The following is an 18,699-nucleotide window of genomic DNA, read 5'->3' on the forward strand; positions in this document are numbered from 1 at the left end:
ACACTTGTACTTTATATTTTATTTATCTATAAAAACCGATCTGACAAAAATATGTTAAAGTCTGAAATTGTCCAAAAACATATAAAAAAAACTTAGCAAAGCCTTATTACACGATGTGAAAACTGCGGATTGTAGATCATTCATTAATCATTGGTATAGAACATTTGTACAAAAAGAATGTTTCAGCATAACTTGATATCAACGTTAATTACAATACACAACCACACGTGACAAAGGTAAAATGGTCAATTGATGACAAGATATCTTATTAATAACCCAAATTAATAATATTTGAGAATTAGTGTTTGTATATACTAAAAAACAACAATTCATAGCCATTATTTTTGTGATGCATTCCATGATTCTAAGCAATGAATTGTAAATTGTCAGTCATTAACATGTTAGGGAGGTAGACCTAGGATAAGAGATATAACTCCTTAAATCAGTGATATGTTTGATCATATTCAATTTCACCAAAGCCTATCAAGCTTTCATTTGAAACAGAATGAAATCTATCAAAGTTACTTTGATGCTTACATGAAATTGATGCAAAATGCTGAATACAAACGTTCCAATGATTTTTAGAGGACGCTTACCCTACCGGTGCACCTGGTCCATGCTCGCAGTTATTAGTGGAGTCCGAGTTGCTCATTTACTTTTGTCACTTTGTATGTATGATTTTACTTACTTTGTGTTCTTTGTTGTGTATGTCTGTTTTCCATGTCTGGTCTTTGTCCCTGGATTACATTCTTTTGATTACCGCTATAACCGTGGTTCCCTTGATTACTCTTTTAAGAGTTGTGTCCCTTACCCAAGGTCTACCTTCTTACGAAAATTGTAACGCCAAGGAAATTAGCAATTTGAATATGATTAACATTCTATATGCAATGTTGTTAACAGTGATTTTCAAGAGTGAATTAATGTGCTTGACATTTGTATGAACAAATACAATTTCATCGTGCAAATCGAATTATTATTCACAATTGCCCATTCCATGGCTTTATACTTGTAATTGATACAAATGTAAACTTGAATTATAACTTATCTAACTGCAAATAGATTAAAATTTAAATCATTTACTAAAATTTTCCGTAGCACAAAATTCGAAACCCCTAAAACACTCAAACGTCATTCATTGTATGTCAACAAGGGGCTACAATAATGTAACTCCTTTGACATACTTCGGAAGAACCTTTCGGTGCTACATTTGGCTTCCTATTTTGATATTTTTTTATTGGTTGGTTTTGAGTACTTCTTGCATACGATTTCCTTTGAAATCTTGAACTTCTTACATAATTGGTTTTAATGCTATTGAAAATAGGTGACTCCTTGAAACACAAGTACAGCCAACCTAAACCATGAATATCTATATGATTGGTATTTTTATTAATTGATGACTTTTCTTTAGTTATTAATCATTTAATCACAAGTATACTAGCATGTATAATTATGAAATGTTAATGCTGCACAATCAACTCAAGTGATTCCTGAAATGTGTCAACCGTTATGTTACAATAATGTACATGGGTAAAAGTAGAATTACATTTAAAAACAACGGCTATTGTTATCAATGATACTTTATCAATGCGTTCCATAGATAAAAAGGTGTAGGCGCATAAAGCTAAGAATATTGCCTAAACATATCAACTTTGTTGCAATAACATAAAAGTTGTTCATAACATAGTAAAATATATAAATACAATATATAAGGAAAATTAATATTTTATGACATTAGTTCATTGTAATGACGTCGTAATGGTACCTAGAATTGTAAATTTTGTTGTCTTGTCGGACATATTTACATTGAAAAAAGCTATGTCCACCACCAAGAAACAACTATATATTTTAATATATGATATACAATGTAATAATGGATGTATTCAAAAATTAGAAAGAAGTTGTTTCTTGGATGTGGACACCATTTTCTTGCCAAAAATATTACCAGAAAGTGACTGTCTTTTCAGTCAAATCTCAAATTCACAATTAAATCATTAAACACTTTATGATTAATTTTCAGTTGATTTTCAGGCCAAAAACACCCTTTATCGGCCCTTCTACAGTGTAAAAATTCCTTGGTGTAATCGATTTTCTAACTGATTCCGTTCTACACCATGATACCCGTTGTAAAAATCCATACAGATAACACGCGTGATTCAAAATATCAAACACTCTTCGCCTACATTATACACATCAGTTGCATGTTGACGTGAATGAAGTAGAGTTGAAGATATCTGGCATTACATCGAGTGAGAAGATTGGTACAGCCCATGTATTGATAGCCAGTGTCAATGAGAATATGGCGACAACATTCATCATCAGTCCCACAGACGCCTATAAAAATAAAATTTAAATTTACGGGAGTGTATTGATCGCGGATACTACATGTACTATTTGCACAAACTAACACGAACAAATGAAAATCAAAGTTATTTTCAACCCAGACTACTTAGTATAATTTTGATTTTCTAAAAAAGAAACTAAACATGTAATTTTAGGTTGTGATGTCATTATCGGAGGATGAAGAGAAATCTAGTGTGAAAACTTTGATTAAATAAGTTTTTTAAACGGGTGACATACGAGTTCAAGGTCTTTAATTTCCTTGTACTTCCATTCATTTTGTAAATACCTGAATTTTCCAAATACTTTGACGAATATCAGTCTAAATTTTAAACTCACATGAGAACCGTAAAATATTAAGGGCTTTCTTGTGCTAGTGTTAGTTAACAACAAGAAGAATTCTACAAAGTGACGATTTAATTATTCAAATTTATCTACAAGACAATGGTTGCTCTTAACTTTTCATGACGTGTCCTTAATGGCATAGCACTTTATTACACTTTTAAAATTGCCGAAGGCGTGACTGTCGGAGGAAATGAAATTCAGATTTCGTCATGCAAACTCTTACCTTATTTAAGTTCTATAGTTCTTACAAATTTAATACAAAAGATAATCCTGCACAATGGCAAGTCATCCAGTCCTTACAAAATGTTCAATTTAACTATAACAAGTATAGGCTTACATTGTTGACTGAGTGTAAACAATCCTTCAATACTATCTTTTACAAACATTTCCTGGTCCATTGTTTAAAATAAAAGCCGAATAAAGAAATGTACACAATAGTCTCAGAATGCGTATGTTTGTGCTTTGTACTTGTTTTTCAATAGACAAGGGACATGTTTTCAATATACTGTCATGTATATAAAGTGCTGTGCCTTCAATGAATCATCATTTTCGTTTTGTTTTTATTATTTTTTTCTGACAAAGGAACAAATGATATTTATTAATTTTTGGAATGAACCTGAAGTTTAGTTTTTATATTTTGAATAACGTTCGCAAAAGCAAAAAAAAAAAAAAATGTCAATTTTACATTCATATGCAAGCTAAAAAACAATAACAATGTATTATTTTTGTGCTAAAAAGCAATGCTTAAAACGTAATTAAAAAGAAAACAGAAATAAACAAAAATTTAAAAAAAAATATTATCAGAATGAGTGGTTGTATGACTTCCCTAAAATTAGCAAGGAAACAAAATGAAACACAGACAACAATAAAAAATGATTTAATAACGGCAATGATGGATGCATTGCTATAAATTATTCCTTACCATATCTGGAATCCTGAGAATACCCGTAGAAAATACGATGGCGTTCGGAGGAGTAGCCACGGGCAACATAAAGGCAAATGAACAGGCAACTGCAGAGGACACCATTAGGTATAAAGGGTTCTCTCCCAAAGTCAGGGCCTGTAACATAGACATCAAGGTTGAGCAATATATTGTTTTAATTTTTTGACAAAAATGCTTTTAATGTGTTTGAATTGCACTAGATAACTGTCAAATCTTCGGACGTGATACGGCCAAGTAACAGACCGAAGGTCGCCTGTTTTTTAATAAACCATAAACGCTACGTACAATTTGCTTACGATAAAGATGGCCATTTAACCCGCCAATAATTAAGGGTCGTTTCCACCAACCGTTCACGATCATTTATTTATTATCATTATTTTTTTTTTTTTTTTTTTTTTGGGGGGGGGTGAATTACGCATTATTGAAGTTTAAAATTTATGGGAATTCTATTGATACATACGTTAAAATAGGCCATTTTATTCTAAGATCCACGGGTGAAAAACACTGTCTAACCTCATTTATAGTTGTGTAAACTGCATGGAAGAAAGTAATTGGAAGAACCCAAATATATACCGAGAAGTCAACATGTGATAAATCCGGATAATTCTAACATTTTTACAGCACGAACGTGAAGGCAGAAATGTAATTCTCAATATATTAGATCAGTCGGGGTCGCCATCGATTTCAAATTTTCATGTTTAAACTTCGACATTTTTTTCCCTTTTGACTTCAGCATCAGATTCCGATGTCTTTAAATTTTATATATAGAAACAATGACCTATTTTGTTAGAATAAAAAGGATATCAGGTATATTTCCTAGTAACATACATGCTTGGTATTTTGTGTTTAAGTCATGCGCTAGTGCATTTGTTCCTTTTAAGATATTCGTTCTTTTTTTCTGTATATGTATCATTAACACTGTTTCAAAACGTTCGGTCTGACAGTTAACAATGGGAACCGTTTATCTGTTGAGATTTCTATTTCATTCATGATAACATATTATCCTCCTTCACTCCTTGAAACGTTTACGTTTCCCATTTTAGCGTGCGTGCATCGTTTATCTTGCGTTTACACATCGCTTTGTGTTCGTTTAAAACGCAAGATAGAAGCATTCGTTTAAACGCACGATAGGGGCGTTCGTTTAAACGCACGATACGATCGTATGTTTAAACACACGATAGAAGCGTTCATTTATTTTTGTACTTTGATTATTTTCTCTATTCAACTGTTATTTTTATATTATTTGCTATTATTAATTTACAATGTATATATTTTCATTTTCTATCTTCCCTTTCATCATTATTTTTTAAAATTATTATTTTCCACCTTTCATCTATTGGCGTTAATACGCACGCTGTAAGCGTTCGTCAATCGTGCGTTTGGTGAGCGTTTAGCGTGCGTTTAGGGTGCTTTATACAATTATATTAAGGCGCACTGTTTCGCACACCACGTTACCCCGGTCAAATTTTGTAAAACATAAAATTAAAAGTTGAAATTTGGTGGATATATTGTTTAAATCTAGATAAGCATTTATACATAGACAGATGTAATATATGTTATGGTAAACAGGTGTAATTTAAATGAAAAATGGTATCCGGAACGTCTCAGTCCCCTGCCGTATTAGGTTCTCTCGGATTTTCAAAATACCTTATTTCGCACGAACTTTTGGGACTAAAACTGTGAGAGAATGAATCGAAAAGGGTCTTATTATTTTTACCTTTTTCCACCTACTCCATGCATACTTTCATCCTGTGGTAGTGTCTAAGTGCCTGATATTTTATAAAACATAGTATTTGGCTAATAAAGGCACCCCTGATTTGTATTAAAACTCAGTAATATTTTTTTCAGTATGTTACCATGGCTACTGGATTTTATAGGAATAATCACTAAATAACTTATAAATGACTTGAACCTCCACACACCAAGGATTTAAACAAAATATGCACTTTTTTTTATGACAAAACACTAGAAATTTCTGTGTGGACTGCCTCAAAACAGCTTTATTTCAACAAAATGAGACCAAATTTTCAGAAATGACCTAACTGTATTGTACTACCTTACGTATCGTGCGTGCTGGAAACCTAAACGTCTCAAAGAGTGTAACTTGTATCGAAACACATTACACTAATTTCAGACCAGTTTCAGTAGTAGCAGTTTGTTCTATAGAAAGTATATATGAGCTATCTTCGTCCATACAGCAATATCCAACAGTAAAATTGTCAGTGTGTAAAAACAACACCAAAAAATGTATTTGAGCAACCAAAAACTCTACAATTGCACCAGCTGGGTTGGCGTTCTTGCTTTTTTTTAAACTACCGCCAAGGAGCTCGTATAATATCTGATAAAAAATGGTCGAATAATCAGAATACGTTTAATTTGTTCATATAAATATAATGAAAAACATCAAATGCAAACGCTGATAAATTGTAAAACTTCTGTATTGAAAATTTTGACATACTCTTTAAATTTCAAGATACCTGCTGTGGAAAAATTTTTTTTTTTTTCGGATATCCGTTTTTTCTACATTTTTGAAATTCGGAGTAAGGGTATTGATCAATTTTATGTAACCGTTAATAGCATCATACTTACCAACTCAGCCATAATAGGCATCAGAAGAGTGGCAGTGGCGCTGTTGCTAGTGACCTCTGTTGCACCGGCCACAATCAAACATATGATGAGATTCATCACCCAAACATCCAGGTAACTAAACACTCGAAGACTACAACCCACCATCTTCGACAGACCTGAGACCTAAAATAATATCGAAAAATGGTTTTATGATAATAAAGAGACCGGGAACCTTGAAAAAACACAAAACACAGTCCCAAATCCTTATTCTTAAAAGCCCATTTATATTTCAATAGTGTCTAGTTTTTGACAATATGCGGATGCAGAAGAAAGAAGTTTTAATAATGGTATTAAAGACTAATCAAGGTAGACCAAGCTTATAGCGGTTATCAAAAGAATGTAATCCAGGGACAAAGACCAGCCATGGAAAACCGACATACACAACAAAGAACATAAAGTTACTACAATCATATATACAAAGTAACAAAAGAAAATGAGCAACTCGGACTCCACTAAAACCTGGGAGCATGGACCAGGTGCACCGGTAGGGTAAGCGTCCTCTGCTTTTATAGAAACACCCGCCGTGTTGCTAATAAAAAGTCAAGTCCGGGGTAGACGAAAGAGGAAAGGAAAAGTATGACACATTGAACAAATCAGTTTTCATGGCGCAGATGGATACACCGTAACGATCCACGAGTTCATGATGACGTCCATAAAACTTTTGTAGTGATGACTTCAATCTTGTAGCAACATAACCCTGCTCCAAAAGCCTCTTTGTTAGAATTCTAGCGCGATACAAAAAGTCTGCGTAGTCTCGGCAAGCTCTGGCATAACGTATGAGTTGTGATATAAAAACTCCATACGCAGGTGCTGAAGGGATGTTGCCACAGATGAAAGAACAGTAGACGGTATGACTAAACTATAGATACAATTATCCGATTAACAAGTATATAATTACATATTACAATTCTGAATGAAAATTCCTCACGTTTGTCAGGAGGTGATTTTTAGGTGATATGCAAATATTCCATTGGAGTTATCGTTCTTTTCACGGTAAAAAACATAGGTTTTAATGCTATTATATTCTGATAATAGTCTTGAACTGATTGTCTCCAAAAGATATTTCGAATTTTTCAGGATCCACATTGAATTAATACCGGTACGGGAGTAACAAGTGCTGTGGTAGGACTGCAAACCCTCTTTGATAACTGTGGGTATAGAAGTTAAAGTTCTGAAAGAGGTTTGGTGGTACATTTCACAAATCCAGCTATGTAACTTTATTTGTATGGATTCTTGTGGAGTTAATAAATCCAGTACATAGACGGTAAATCACAGTCATCGTCCTTGGTAGAGAGACCAAAAGAGGATAGCACAGAGTTATGGTTTTCCACAATTTCTTCTGTGGAGAGAGTGGTAGCAGTATAGGTCTTATCACTGCTATTATTTTCTACGTCTACCTCTTATAATAAACATACGATGTAAAACGTTTTGCAGACAAAAACAATGTTGTTTTGGGCTTTGTCTGCTGGTACGACAACATATTTGTCATGTATAGTAGACAATGTTTTGCTACATCGGGGTCTTTGAAAACTGATGTAGCATTGGCACTCATTGACCTACTTAAAACTTTCATTCGTTTCAAAATTAAAGACCTCACGGCCTTTAACCACTCTGACAGAGAATCAATGTCTTAAATATTAATATCAATAAATGTGTTTTTCCATTCAATTCTTCTTGTTAAAAGACAACAATAAATCATGACAAAAATACAAAAAAAAAAAAAACAAAACATGTGAGCAAAATATTTAAATACAGGACAGCTACTGCAAGAATAGAATGCAGTTCAAACAACATCAAACATCATTTTTGCTCATTGAACCTCTCTTTTTACATAGTAAGTCATACTCACCTTGCTAACATCGGCCAAGGCGAACCCACCACCTAGAAGTACAATAACTCCCCATGGAACCTTCTTTACTGTTGTCTCCCAAGTAAGAATTGGCTCGTACGATGGCTTTTTCTCTGAAATTATTTGAACTAATCAACATTAAACTGGACAGTACCAGTATCAATCCACTAAATGCTGCTACTTAATACATTTTACTATAAATTGGGAATTGTATGAGACCTGTGCCTCCGTTAATCAAAAATAGTTTACATTGTGAAGTTATTTTTTTTATATTTCAAAGATTCAGGTAACAAAGAGCTGATGTATTTTCTTCTGTTTATCTATCAAAAGTTATGTAAGCGCTTACTATAGTTTTAAGAGCATTTCATTTTATTTAAAATAACTGTTATATAGACTATATATTTACCGTTAGATGGTAAAAAGCAGAAAACTTTTGGAATACTTTTAGGAAGAATGAATAATGATACAGCCATTAATATGGCTGCTGTAGAATCTTCTGTGTATGGTTTACCACTGCAATAAAAGAACGATAACTCCAATGGAATATTTGCACTTCACCTATTACTATTCAAGGTTGGTAATTAAGACTAGAATCGTAAGAAAAGTTAAAACGGTAATAAAAAAAATGTTTTATATAAAAGCGTAATCAAGGGAGCTAAGATTCCAGCGGAAATCAAAATAATGTAATCCAGAGACAAACACCAGACATGGAAAATAGACAAACAAAACTAAGAACGTAAAGTAACTAAAATAATACATACAAAGTAACAAAAGTAAATGAGCAACTCGGACTCCACTAAAACTGGGAGCATATATTAGGTGCACCTGTAGGGAAAACGTCCTCAGCTCTTCTAGAAACCCCTGCCGCGTTGCTCACAAGAAGTCAAGTCCGGGGTAGACGAAAGAGGAAAGGAAAACTATGACACGTTGAATGAATCAGTTTTCATGGTGCAATTGGATACACCGTAACGATCAACGAGTTATCGATGACCATAATAAAACTTCTGTAGTGATGACTTCAATCTTGTAGCAACATAATCCTGTTCCAGAAGCCTAATTATAAGAAGTCTGCATAGTTACGGAAAGCTCAGGCATAACGTATGAGTTGTGATATAAAAACTCCATACGCAGATGCTGATGGGATGGACAAATCTGAATGAAAATTCCTCACGTTTGTCGTAAAGTATAGTCGACAGTTTTCCTTTACGATCGATCTCTAAGTGTAGGTCAAGATACTGACTTCATAGTGTCTGTAAAACCTAGCCGAGAGCTGGGAGCTAGGCGCTCTGCCCACAGAGCAACTTTTATGTGTGCCCCAGGTGGAGGAATCGGGTACCCCTGGCGTGTTGCATGTTGGGGTTGTCAGGCTATAATACAAAAAACCTGACCGCAAACCATAGAGGTGTCCCGTGTTGGGAAAGATGCCACGCTCCTTGCACGTTAAAGAACCCTGCTGTGGTATTCGATAGGAGTACGAACCTTTGCGCTCCGCCACAGGAGGCTAAATTGCCCAACCTTACCCATCCCTCTCTTTTTCTAGTGGTAATCAAAATTTGTCGACCCTATTATCCTTGTGTCCCATCCTTTTTTTTCATTTCATCATCATTTCATGTTCATTTTAACATCCATTTCATGTTCATCGTCTGAATATAGCGGAAATATTGCTGCTCGGACGTTAAACCCCGACAATCAATCAATCAATCATAGTGTTTGTAGCAGTATCCTTTATCTCAAGTTCTTTTCGGTAGATACGATGTATCAGGTCCCCGAAACTAGAATTTTTTTTCACAGTAATACATGTACGTCTTCTATATAAAACTGTAAAAAAATGAACTTTCTCCATCACGATTCGACAATTTTCTACAATAGTTTTCTATTCTATTTAACTACACCCAAATAAGAGCGTATTTTAAAATACATGTAATCATTTCAGTTAATGTCGAATCTATATCACAAGTCACATATGTACAAGTTTATTAATGTAATGACAATGCCAGTCACATTCAGATTTATCACTACACTTCCAAATTACATGTATGATATATCGCAACCTTTTTTTTCTAGACACAGGTGTTTTTTTCAGAACACTTACACCGATAGCAAAACTAACTGTCATCACTATGTGTATTTTTTGTTTTTGGACTATAATTCAGACGTTTATGCAATGGAAGTTTACATTATTTGTGTACATATCTGTTATTTCTGAAAATTCTATCCATACGATTCACCTTCCAGAGTTTTATATGGAGCTTACCGCGAGTTCAGTTTAAATAGATATGCCCATCCACCGAATCCGGGGATGTATCGGAATATCCACAGTAATGCCAATATAATAAAACAGACAAATACAACTATCTCGCCAAACCTGTAAAAAGCAAAATGTATCAATTTCAAAATAAAAATAAAAACGTGAAATACATAATAGATTCATGTACATGTATTCTATGGCATATGAAAAAATCCTTTGTCCAATCAAATCACTTTGAATTCAGGAAAATTGTTTTTAAATTTACATGCACAAGCGTTACAAGCATAATTACTCATTACGACCAAAAAGTGGGGAGATTTTACCGTCCATATCAATTAAGATATATTAAAAGTGTCTAAAAACAGTTCTGGACAAATTTGTTTAGATATAAACAGTATGTTTAAAGTATGACTGCTGTGACATACAAGTAATATCCTCTTCAGTGAGCTACTATGAAAATTAAATGTCATTCCGATTGGTGGTTTATACGGTCTTGAGTATCCTCGCACGACCGCCCCTTGCTGGGATTGTAAGAGTAGATGACTGTTAGTTGTTGGAGGAAGCCAAGCCAAGCCTTCAGGATAACTGACCGAAGACCTCAGTCAAAGTATGTCCTACTAGCGGCTGGGCTGCTCTGTTTACGCTCTGGTCTACGCCTAGACCCCACGTGGGTCCGAGAGCGTTTCTCCACTCTAACTGTTTGGGAGTACGTCAACACGAAGAATGTGACTAAATGTCAGGAAGAAGAAATACACACACACACACACACACACACACAGATATATATATATATACACGCAGTGTTCATTGTGTTTATTTGCAGAGGTTATAAAGTTATTCACATAGCAGCCACTTTTTGTTGACCTTGATCGATCTGGCATATACACTAATTCTTCATCAAAAGATGGCAATAATTAATGTCACATTCTCTTGTCTGAAGTTGACAGCGCATGCAATATTTACACGTGTTTACCATTACGTTGTGCCTACGAGGTCAGAATGAAAATATTTTCTTGACAAATAGTACATGTATATCTAATACGAAGGTAATAACGATCATAGTATGGTTCTACATTGTCTTGAACAATACTGGCGTTCAACGGACACAGTTTTGTTAAATAAAGATTAACAATAAACGCTCTATTTTTTTTATTTATTTCAAAATAATATAAAGTTGTTCTTTGTTTTCTGTAGACAATTAATATGAAAATTTCGCAATTCTGCTCACTATCATATACCGCAATCTTGCTATGCAGTCAAGACTTTACACCCCCCTCCCCCGCCTAAAAATCTGTACAGGAGAACCAGAAGTTTGTTACGGGTTATCAGGTGGACGAAAAAAAAAAAGATTTAATGTAAGTTCAATACATGTAACACTAATTACGGAAAAGAAACCAAAGAAACTGGTTTCGATGCCAGCCCTTTTTATATTCACAATACAAGCATTTCGCTGCGTTCATGATCTTTAAAGCTGCATTAGCTGCCAAATTTGTTCAGTTTTAATTCTACTGAATTTGCTGATTCAATAAAATAAGTTAGTAGTAATGCAATTGAAGCAATAAATGTCAATAATACGTACAGAATATTGTGGCAACGACGGTATTTTAATCAGAGAAGATCGAAAGCTCTGATCTAATTATTTTTCGCCATTACCTCCGAAGATTTCCGACAGGACATTCACCTGGGTTAAAAATACTTTAACTTTTGTGAAAAAATGACAGTAAGGGATATACAGATAACACGTGTCTTGTTTCTATTTCATTTCATCTACTTCTTGATTAGTTTTCAAATAAATAATGATCATATTTGAGCCACATAATATCACATTAGGTATATTTCAAAAGAATCCGTGCGTTATGTTTGCTTTGTTTTTCTTTTACGGCGTGAGCCCGTCGGTCTTCCTTACCGTTGAATAACCACTTTCGCTTTGCAATCAGATTTGTTACTTATACAGCACATGCGTGGATTAAGGTAACCTTGCATACGAATTTATCGAGGTCGATTTTTTGTCATGCAAGACAATAAATATATAGACACCTATTTCATGTATTTAATGCATTTTATTTGTGGATATCAAATGAAGTTATACAAGAAAAGTACAATTTAGTAGAAATAATTCAGAGTAAAGGGATATTTAAACAGAAAAAAAATTACATAAGTGACAGATAATGCAGCTTTAATAAATAATAAACATACTTAATTTTTCCTATTTTCATTCTTTCCTTTCTAATAGCTTCTTGTATGGCTGTTTTTCTTACAGGGTCTGCTTTTCTTATACATCTATTTAATAAACAAAGATATATACGTTAATAACTAATTTGACAGAAAAATTTCAAAACACAAAAAAGAAAAATTTTGTAGTTGTACAAATAGTTACTATATGCTTAGTAGAAATATATGTATTTGGTTTGACATACGGGTCCGTAGAACTCCTGATTTCTATTTGATATAAAACTACATGAACGGTGTACTTTTTCATTTTATATCTACTCGTTTATGTACTATTTGAGTGACAGTCTTTGTAAGAGTTATGCAAATTCTATAACTATTTTATATTTGTTATATGTTGCTTTATGGGTTTATATGCATATTCATTCATTCCAATCTGTCTGTTCTCGATAATTCTCGACCGCATTTCTAAAGTTTCTATTATATTTAAGTGTCATTTACAGAGTTATCTCCCTTAACTTATTTTGAATTTTCTATCATACATTTTTATAATTCATATCTCCTAAGAACAATGGTAATATGAAATACTACTTTCTCTTTACTAATACATTTTAAATATCAAATATAAAAATAAGAAGGTTTTCCTACCATGTATCACCTTTTGCATGATACTTAGCTGTAGAGCTACTTATTTCCCATTTTTATGTGTGACTTATTTATATGTATACGGGTTAATTAGCAGATCCAGGCCTGAGGATTCCAGGGGAAGAACCCCAATTTTTGTTGCAAAATTGTGTACTTAAGTGTAAAATGGAGCAAATGATAACCTGGAACCCTCCACGCCCCCGTTTTTACAATCTAGATAGAGCACTTCCTTTTTATAAACTTTGAAATCCACCTCTGGAACTGTCCTCTTTTCAGACCTCGGTGTTCTGCATACATTGTAACAATCATTACTTATAGAAGTTTATATTTGGAATAAAGACGATGAATAAGCAAACGAAATTATCATCCCTCAGATGGAATTTTCTTCCATTTAGTTTTTACCATTGTACGTGCCTATTATCTCTACGTTATATACATAGGATGTATCTTTACATTGATGCAACTCTCCCGATATCTATAACTCTAATATATGCTCCGGATTTTGGAGATTAATACGAAAGAAGGGATCCAACTGTAAATTTGGGCCATGTATAGACAAAATATTATTTCGGCATTTTTTTAACTTGATACAAGATATGATGGCAACAAGGTAACGAATAATTTCAATGCAAAGTTCCGCTATGCACAGTATAATAGGACTGAAGGGATCGAACCTTTAATTCAATTAAGGGATATTTTAAAACAACATTTAAGCTTGTTACAAGTCAAAACACACACACACACACACACACACACACACACACACACACACACACACACACACACATTTTTCTATATATAATCCAATATCAAAAACCTATCCATTCCGAATTCTTTGAATTGATTGCATACAAAATTTGATTTTTTTTTACCTACTGAAACCTGATAAAAATCACTCACAATGATCTGAGGAATACCAACTGGAGCCATATCCAACACAGTAACAAAATAAGTATTGACAAGGGAAAGGCAAAACCCATCCAGTTGGCAAAAGTAATACCAGAATCAGCCCCTGGAGAAACCTTTTCGTATATACTGAAATGAAAAAAGTGCAAACTACTATAGAGCAAGAAGTTTTTTTTTCTATAAAGCAATTGTCTATATATATTTTGATAGAAAAAAAATAATATCATCGAAATGTAAAGTATAGTCGACTCTTCCTAAGCAAGCGTAAGTGAAATATGTTCACCCAATGAATAGTTACTGTACATGTAATAGAAGTACCCCTTCACAATGACCTGTTTTATAACTGTCTCTAGGCAAAGCATGAAATAAAATTGACAAGTATACAACCTCAATAGAATAAAATCCGTATATCATTCCTTACCCATTAGCTATTCCCTGAAGAATCAGATTTGGCGGAGTACCTGTCAGCGTGGCTATACCACCTGCATTCGCCCCGTAAGCCACACAGAGGGCTAGACCTTTACCAATGCGTACCAACTCTGGACTATCTTTTTCATTCTGTTTGCTACAAAATCTAGTCAATGTTGTTTATCGGTATTGAATTTCGTAAAATCACGAAAATATTGAATGTTGATACTTATAAATTACAAATATGTTTATTCTGTAATTACATGTATACTTAAATACTCTGTTAGTTAAACATGGAGTTTTACCTAAAGGCATTTTCTATTCAGGGAGGGGTGAAGGTTTTTATGTTAAGTCTGATAAAAATTTTCATGCGCAAGTGTGAGCGCGAATTATTATTTTTCAGAATCATCCAGAATTAATGTTTTATTTGAAAATCTATACATTTTCTTTATCGGGAATAATCAACTATGTTTTTTCTGTCCATGGATGTATCCATATCATAAGCATTTGTTCGATTCATATGGTAATCATATAATAATAATATCATGATCATAATTAAGATAATCATATGATAATTAATATATATGATAGTCATATGATTCTCATATCTAGATATGAGTTTGCTAACGAATATTTATCACATGTTTTTTAAAAATCACATAATTATCATGCGCTGATTGTATGTAAATCTAAACTTATGTTAGATCCTATTTGATAATCATATGCTGCAGTTTTTATTATTCTCATGTGTGCCACTTCTCATGTGTGCCACTTCTCATGTGTACCACTTCTCATGTGTACCACTTCCGGCTATGCACTTAGTAGTCTCTATTGTAGTGTAACAAGTGCAGTCTTTCCCTTTCTGGACACATAACCAGTCTCTGTTTTTCAATTAATGGTTGCGCTTTTAAGATAAGAATCATGTAGATTGTACATGAAATTGACACTCAGTAAGAGTTCTCGTTGTTGAGTTGGTTTGATTTGGATGATTTTAGTGGGAGATGAATGTATGATTTTCTCAAAAGCGCAGATCTAAATACGGAAATTATTATAATGTTAAAATATAGCATACGTAGACTAAAAACCATCGGTTGTTCGGTGATTTTTTTTTCTACACAATGAATCACTTTACTATTGGCAGTGTTCGAATTTTATATGGACTGGTACATAATATACAGGAAATCTATGTATGACCACAAGGTGGCTGCAGGCAATTTCAATCTGCATTTCAATACAAAATTTGACAGAATTATTTCTCACCGGTCAGAGGAGTCCTCAGATGATTCTATATCTCCGTCCTCTGGGTAGGCACCGTTCTTAAACTTTAGTGCCGTTATCATACTGGCAGAGGAATCAACAGTCTTGACTGACGGAACTTCAAAGCCAGATTCTTCAGCTGCCGCCTCTTTAAATTAAATTTAATAATTGAAATATTCCCAGTATTGATATACATAACCAAGATATATGCAAAAGTTAGCTGAACACAATGTACATCTACTTTTTAAAATACGAAAACAAACTTGCTTAATTATTGGCAATACTAAAGTCGGGGTAGTGTCCAAAAAATACTGAATAATAACAAGACAAAAATGTTCAAAACTACCAATGAAAGGCAGAAAATACAAAAGAATATATGAAAAATAAATACACAAAATAAAGTAAACAAGATAAAAAAAACTTCAAATCTAAATATATTCATTATATAAACGCAGCATTAAATTACACACTCTCTCTAAGGAGCTGGGGCATGTACTAACCTATAGTTAGATACAACTACGTGAAGTAAGAATAAACATAATATTATCTAGACAAGAAATAGAAGAATAACCAAAGTGTATTCTTGTTCTACTCCATATCAAATTCACGCACTAATGGTTACCATGGTTATGAGTGATTATTTAATCTTTGTCTTGAAATATGAATGTTATAATTTAAACAAAGCATCAGCTTTAAAAGACAGATGAATTCCGAATAAAAATAAACATCTATTGAGCAAAAAATGTAAAAAAATAGAATTAAAGAATGATATGATGTTGGCATTTTTTACAGAGCCAAGTGCATATACATGTACTTACATGTACAACTGTTCACAAAACCAGACAAACGCCTGGAATCAATGCAGGCTTAATGTCAAAGTTACCATTGGTAAGTGAAGATGACTGAATGCTTAAAGTCATGAAAGTACCAGATAGAACCTATATTAAGTATTGATAATATATTATCGGTGCGTTAATGATGGAAAACTATAGGACTGGTGGTAAAGATACAGAATATGGGTTATACACATCAGAACCAACCCCAACCACAATTATAGATATATACCCACCACAATGTTAGCTCACCTGAATACAAAGGCTGACTTTCTACAAAGTTAACAGACATACACCATTGTTTAAGTTCATTTCATATGTGCATGTACGTTTTTCTTGAACTTTTTAAAAAATATTTATTGAGTGACAAAATTTACATGCACTTCATATTCGACGTTGTGGTATTCATATATTCATTGGTATAAAGGGCTCCTGATTTTTCTATCCATGTCTTTTTTCCCTAGGTTTCTCAAGGATGCATAAATGTGTGCACCTATAAGAGGTTCGACATAACTTTTATTTATCAAATTCTAAGCGTAACTTACATTTATGAAGAAAAAATAGAATAAATATCATAGACATAGGTCGATATTTCAGTTGATTGTTTTTTAGAAACATAAAATGTTTGCCAAACAGTCTTTGTCAAACTCCTACCATTTCGTTGGTCACGTTTGATTCTCTCAGCCTCCCTGACCTGCTCCATCACAGCCTGTATAATCGGTATCATCATAGATGTCGCTGCAGTGTTACTGATCCACATGGACAAGAACCACGTGGGTAACATCAGACCCAGCATCAACCTACCAAACCAAACAGTTCTTAAGGAAATAGACCTAGGGCAAGGGACACAACTCTTACAAATCATTGGAATGTTTGTGTTCAGCATTTTTACATCCATCTCATGTAAACATCAGCGTAACTTGGACTGATTTCATTCAGTTTCAAATGAAAGCTTGATAGGCTTTGGTGAAATTAAATACAATACAAACATATCACTGATTTCAAGAGACCCTAGGTCTGCCTCCTTAATCTTTGATCTTCCTAATATAGTAATGCTCGTAAAGGTCCTCTGATTAAGATGAATGCAATTCGAATAGGAACTTGCATTTGCGAGTAACCAGTTATAAATCAACTATACAAATACATATTGTTCAATAGATACATGTACATTGTATACGGACGTTTTACATTTTGAAATGATTCAGCACAGGCCAACTTATATACAGAATGTATATTTTGCTCCAGTTACACATGAACATGCAACAATAAGATTTAGGTAAACTAGAAGTACGCTAAATTTACAGTATCATTTCTGATCAGTTAACCAGCATCGCTTTTTTAGTATTAATGAAGAATCAAGCTCCATGCAGCGGCAGGCGTTCGTTCCGTCTCTTACTAACCGCTGCAGACAAGCCTTTCGAATTTCTCGAACACTTTTCAAATAAAACGTCGTATGACAATCGGATAACGTTGCGTAAAATCATTCACTTTTCCCCGACTTTGCAAGATTCTTGCATTTTCAGAGTGGTCTGGCTGCAGCGTCTAGAGTGAATTTCGAAAGTCAGACGCTGCTTTGGAGCTTGATGAAGAATATTGTCAAGGAATACATTTTTGGTACATGTGTATAAATTTTTAAATAACACGAAGATATTCAAATGTCCTCGTACTTTAAAGATCTGATAGTTAAAAATATTCAAACGGATGCATATAAAAAAAACCACATACATGTTCGGATTGGAGCCAAGGACACTTATAATTGCCATGGCAATACGCGTGTGTAATCCCACTTCCTCTACGGCAACAGCCACTATCAGTCCACCTAGAAACAGAAGGCTGGTATGCTACAATATAAATAAATAAAAAAGAACTTGTTTTGTGATGTTAAATTGGCGATGATTTCTTAAAGAGTAATCAAGGGAACCAAGGATATAGCGGTAATCAAAAGAATGTAATCCAGGGACAAAGACCAGACATGGAAAACAGACATACACAACAAAGAACATAAAGTAACTAAAATCATACATACAAAGTAACAAAAGTAAATGAGCAACTCGGACTCCATTAAAAACTGCGAGCATGGACCAGGTGCACCGGTAGGGTAAGCGTCCTCTGCTTTTCTAGAAACCCCCGC

The 18,699-nt window shown here is 33.8% G+C and overlaps 1 protein-coding gene across 1 annotated transcript in view; it reads right to left on the reverse strand.

The window, feature by feature from the left end:
• Positions 1–18,699, reverse strand: part of LOC148607908 (solute carrier family 13 member 2-like) — a 27,391-nt gene continuing 8,692 nt past the window's right edge. Inside the window, exons 3-15 of the mRNA XM_088544804.1 lie at positions 18,294–18,409; positions 17,223–17,368; positions 16,821–16,841; positions 15,739–15,883; positions 14,492–14,635; positions 14,065–14,199; positions 12,547–12,630; positions 10,357–10,467; positions 8,509–8,615; positions 8,103–8,215; positions 6,215–6,376; positions 3,605–3,742; positions 1–2,331 (exon numbers count right to left, since the gene is read on the reverse strand). Of these exons, the coding sequence (XP_088400930.1) occupies positions 2,191–2,331; positions 3,605–3,742; positions 6,215–6,376; positions 8,103–8,215; positions 8,509–8,615; positions 10,357–10,467; positions 12,547–12,630; positions 14,065–14,199; positions 14,492–14,635; positions 15,739–15,883; positions 16,821–16,841; positions 17,223–17,368; positions 18,294–18,409 (1,563 nt within the window). The 3' untranslated portion in view covers positions 1–2,190. The remainder of the gene's footprint in view (positions 2,332–3,604; positions 3,743–6,214; positions 6,377–8,102; positions 8,216–8,508; positions 8,616–10,356; positions 10,468–12,546; positions 12,631–14,064; positions 14,200–14,491; positions 14,636–15,738; positions 15,884–16,820; positions 16,842–17,222; positions 17,369–18,293; positions 18,410–18,699) is intronic.

Source organism: Perna viridis, chromosome 9 (genome assembly GCF_037379345.1).
Source record: "Perna viridis isolate PV_CMFRI_1.1 ecotype Kerala chromosome 9, ASM3737934v1, whole genome shotgun sequence".
NCBI lineage: Eukaryota > Metazoa > Mollusca > Bivalvia > Mytilida > Mytilidae > Perna > Perna viridis.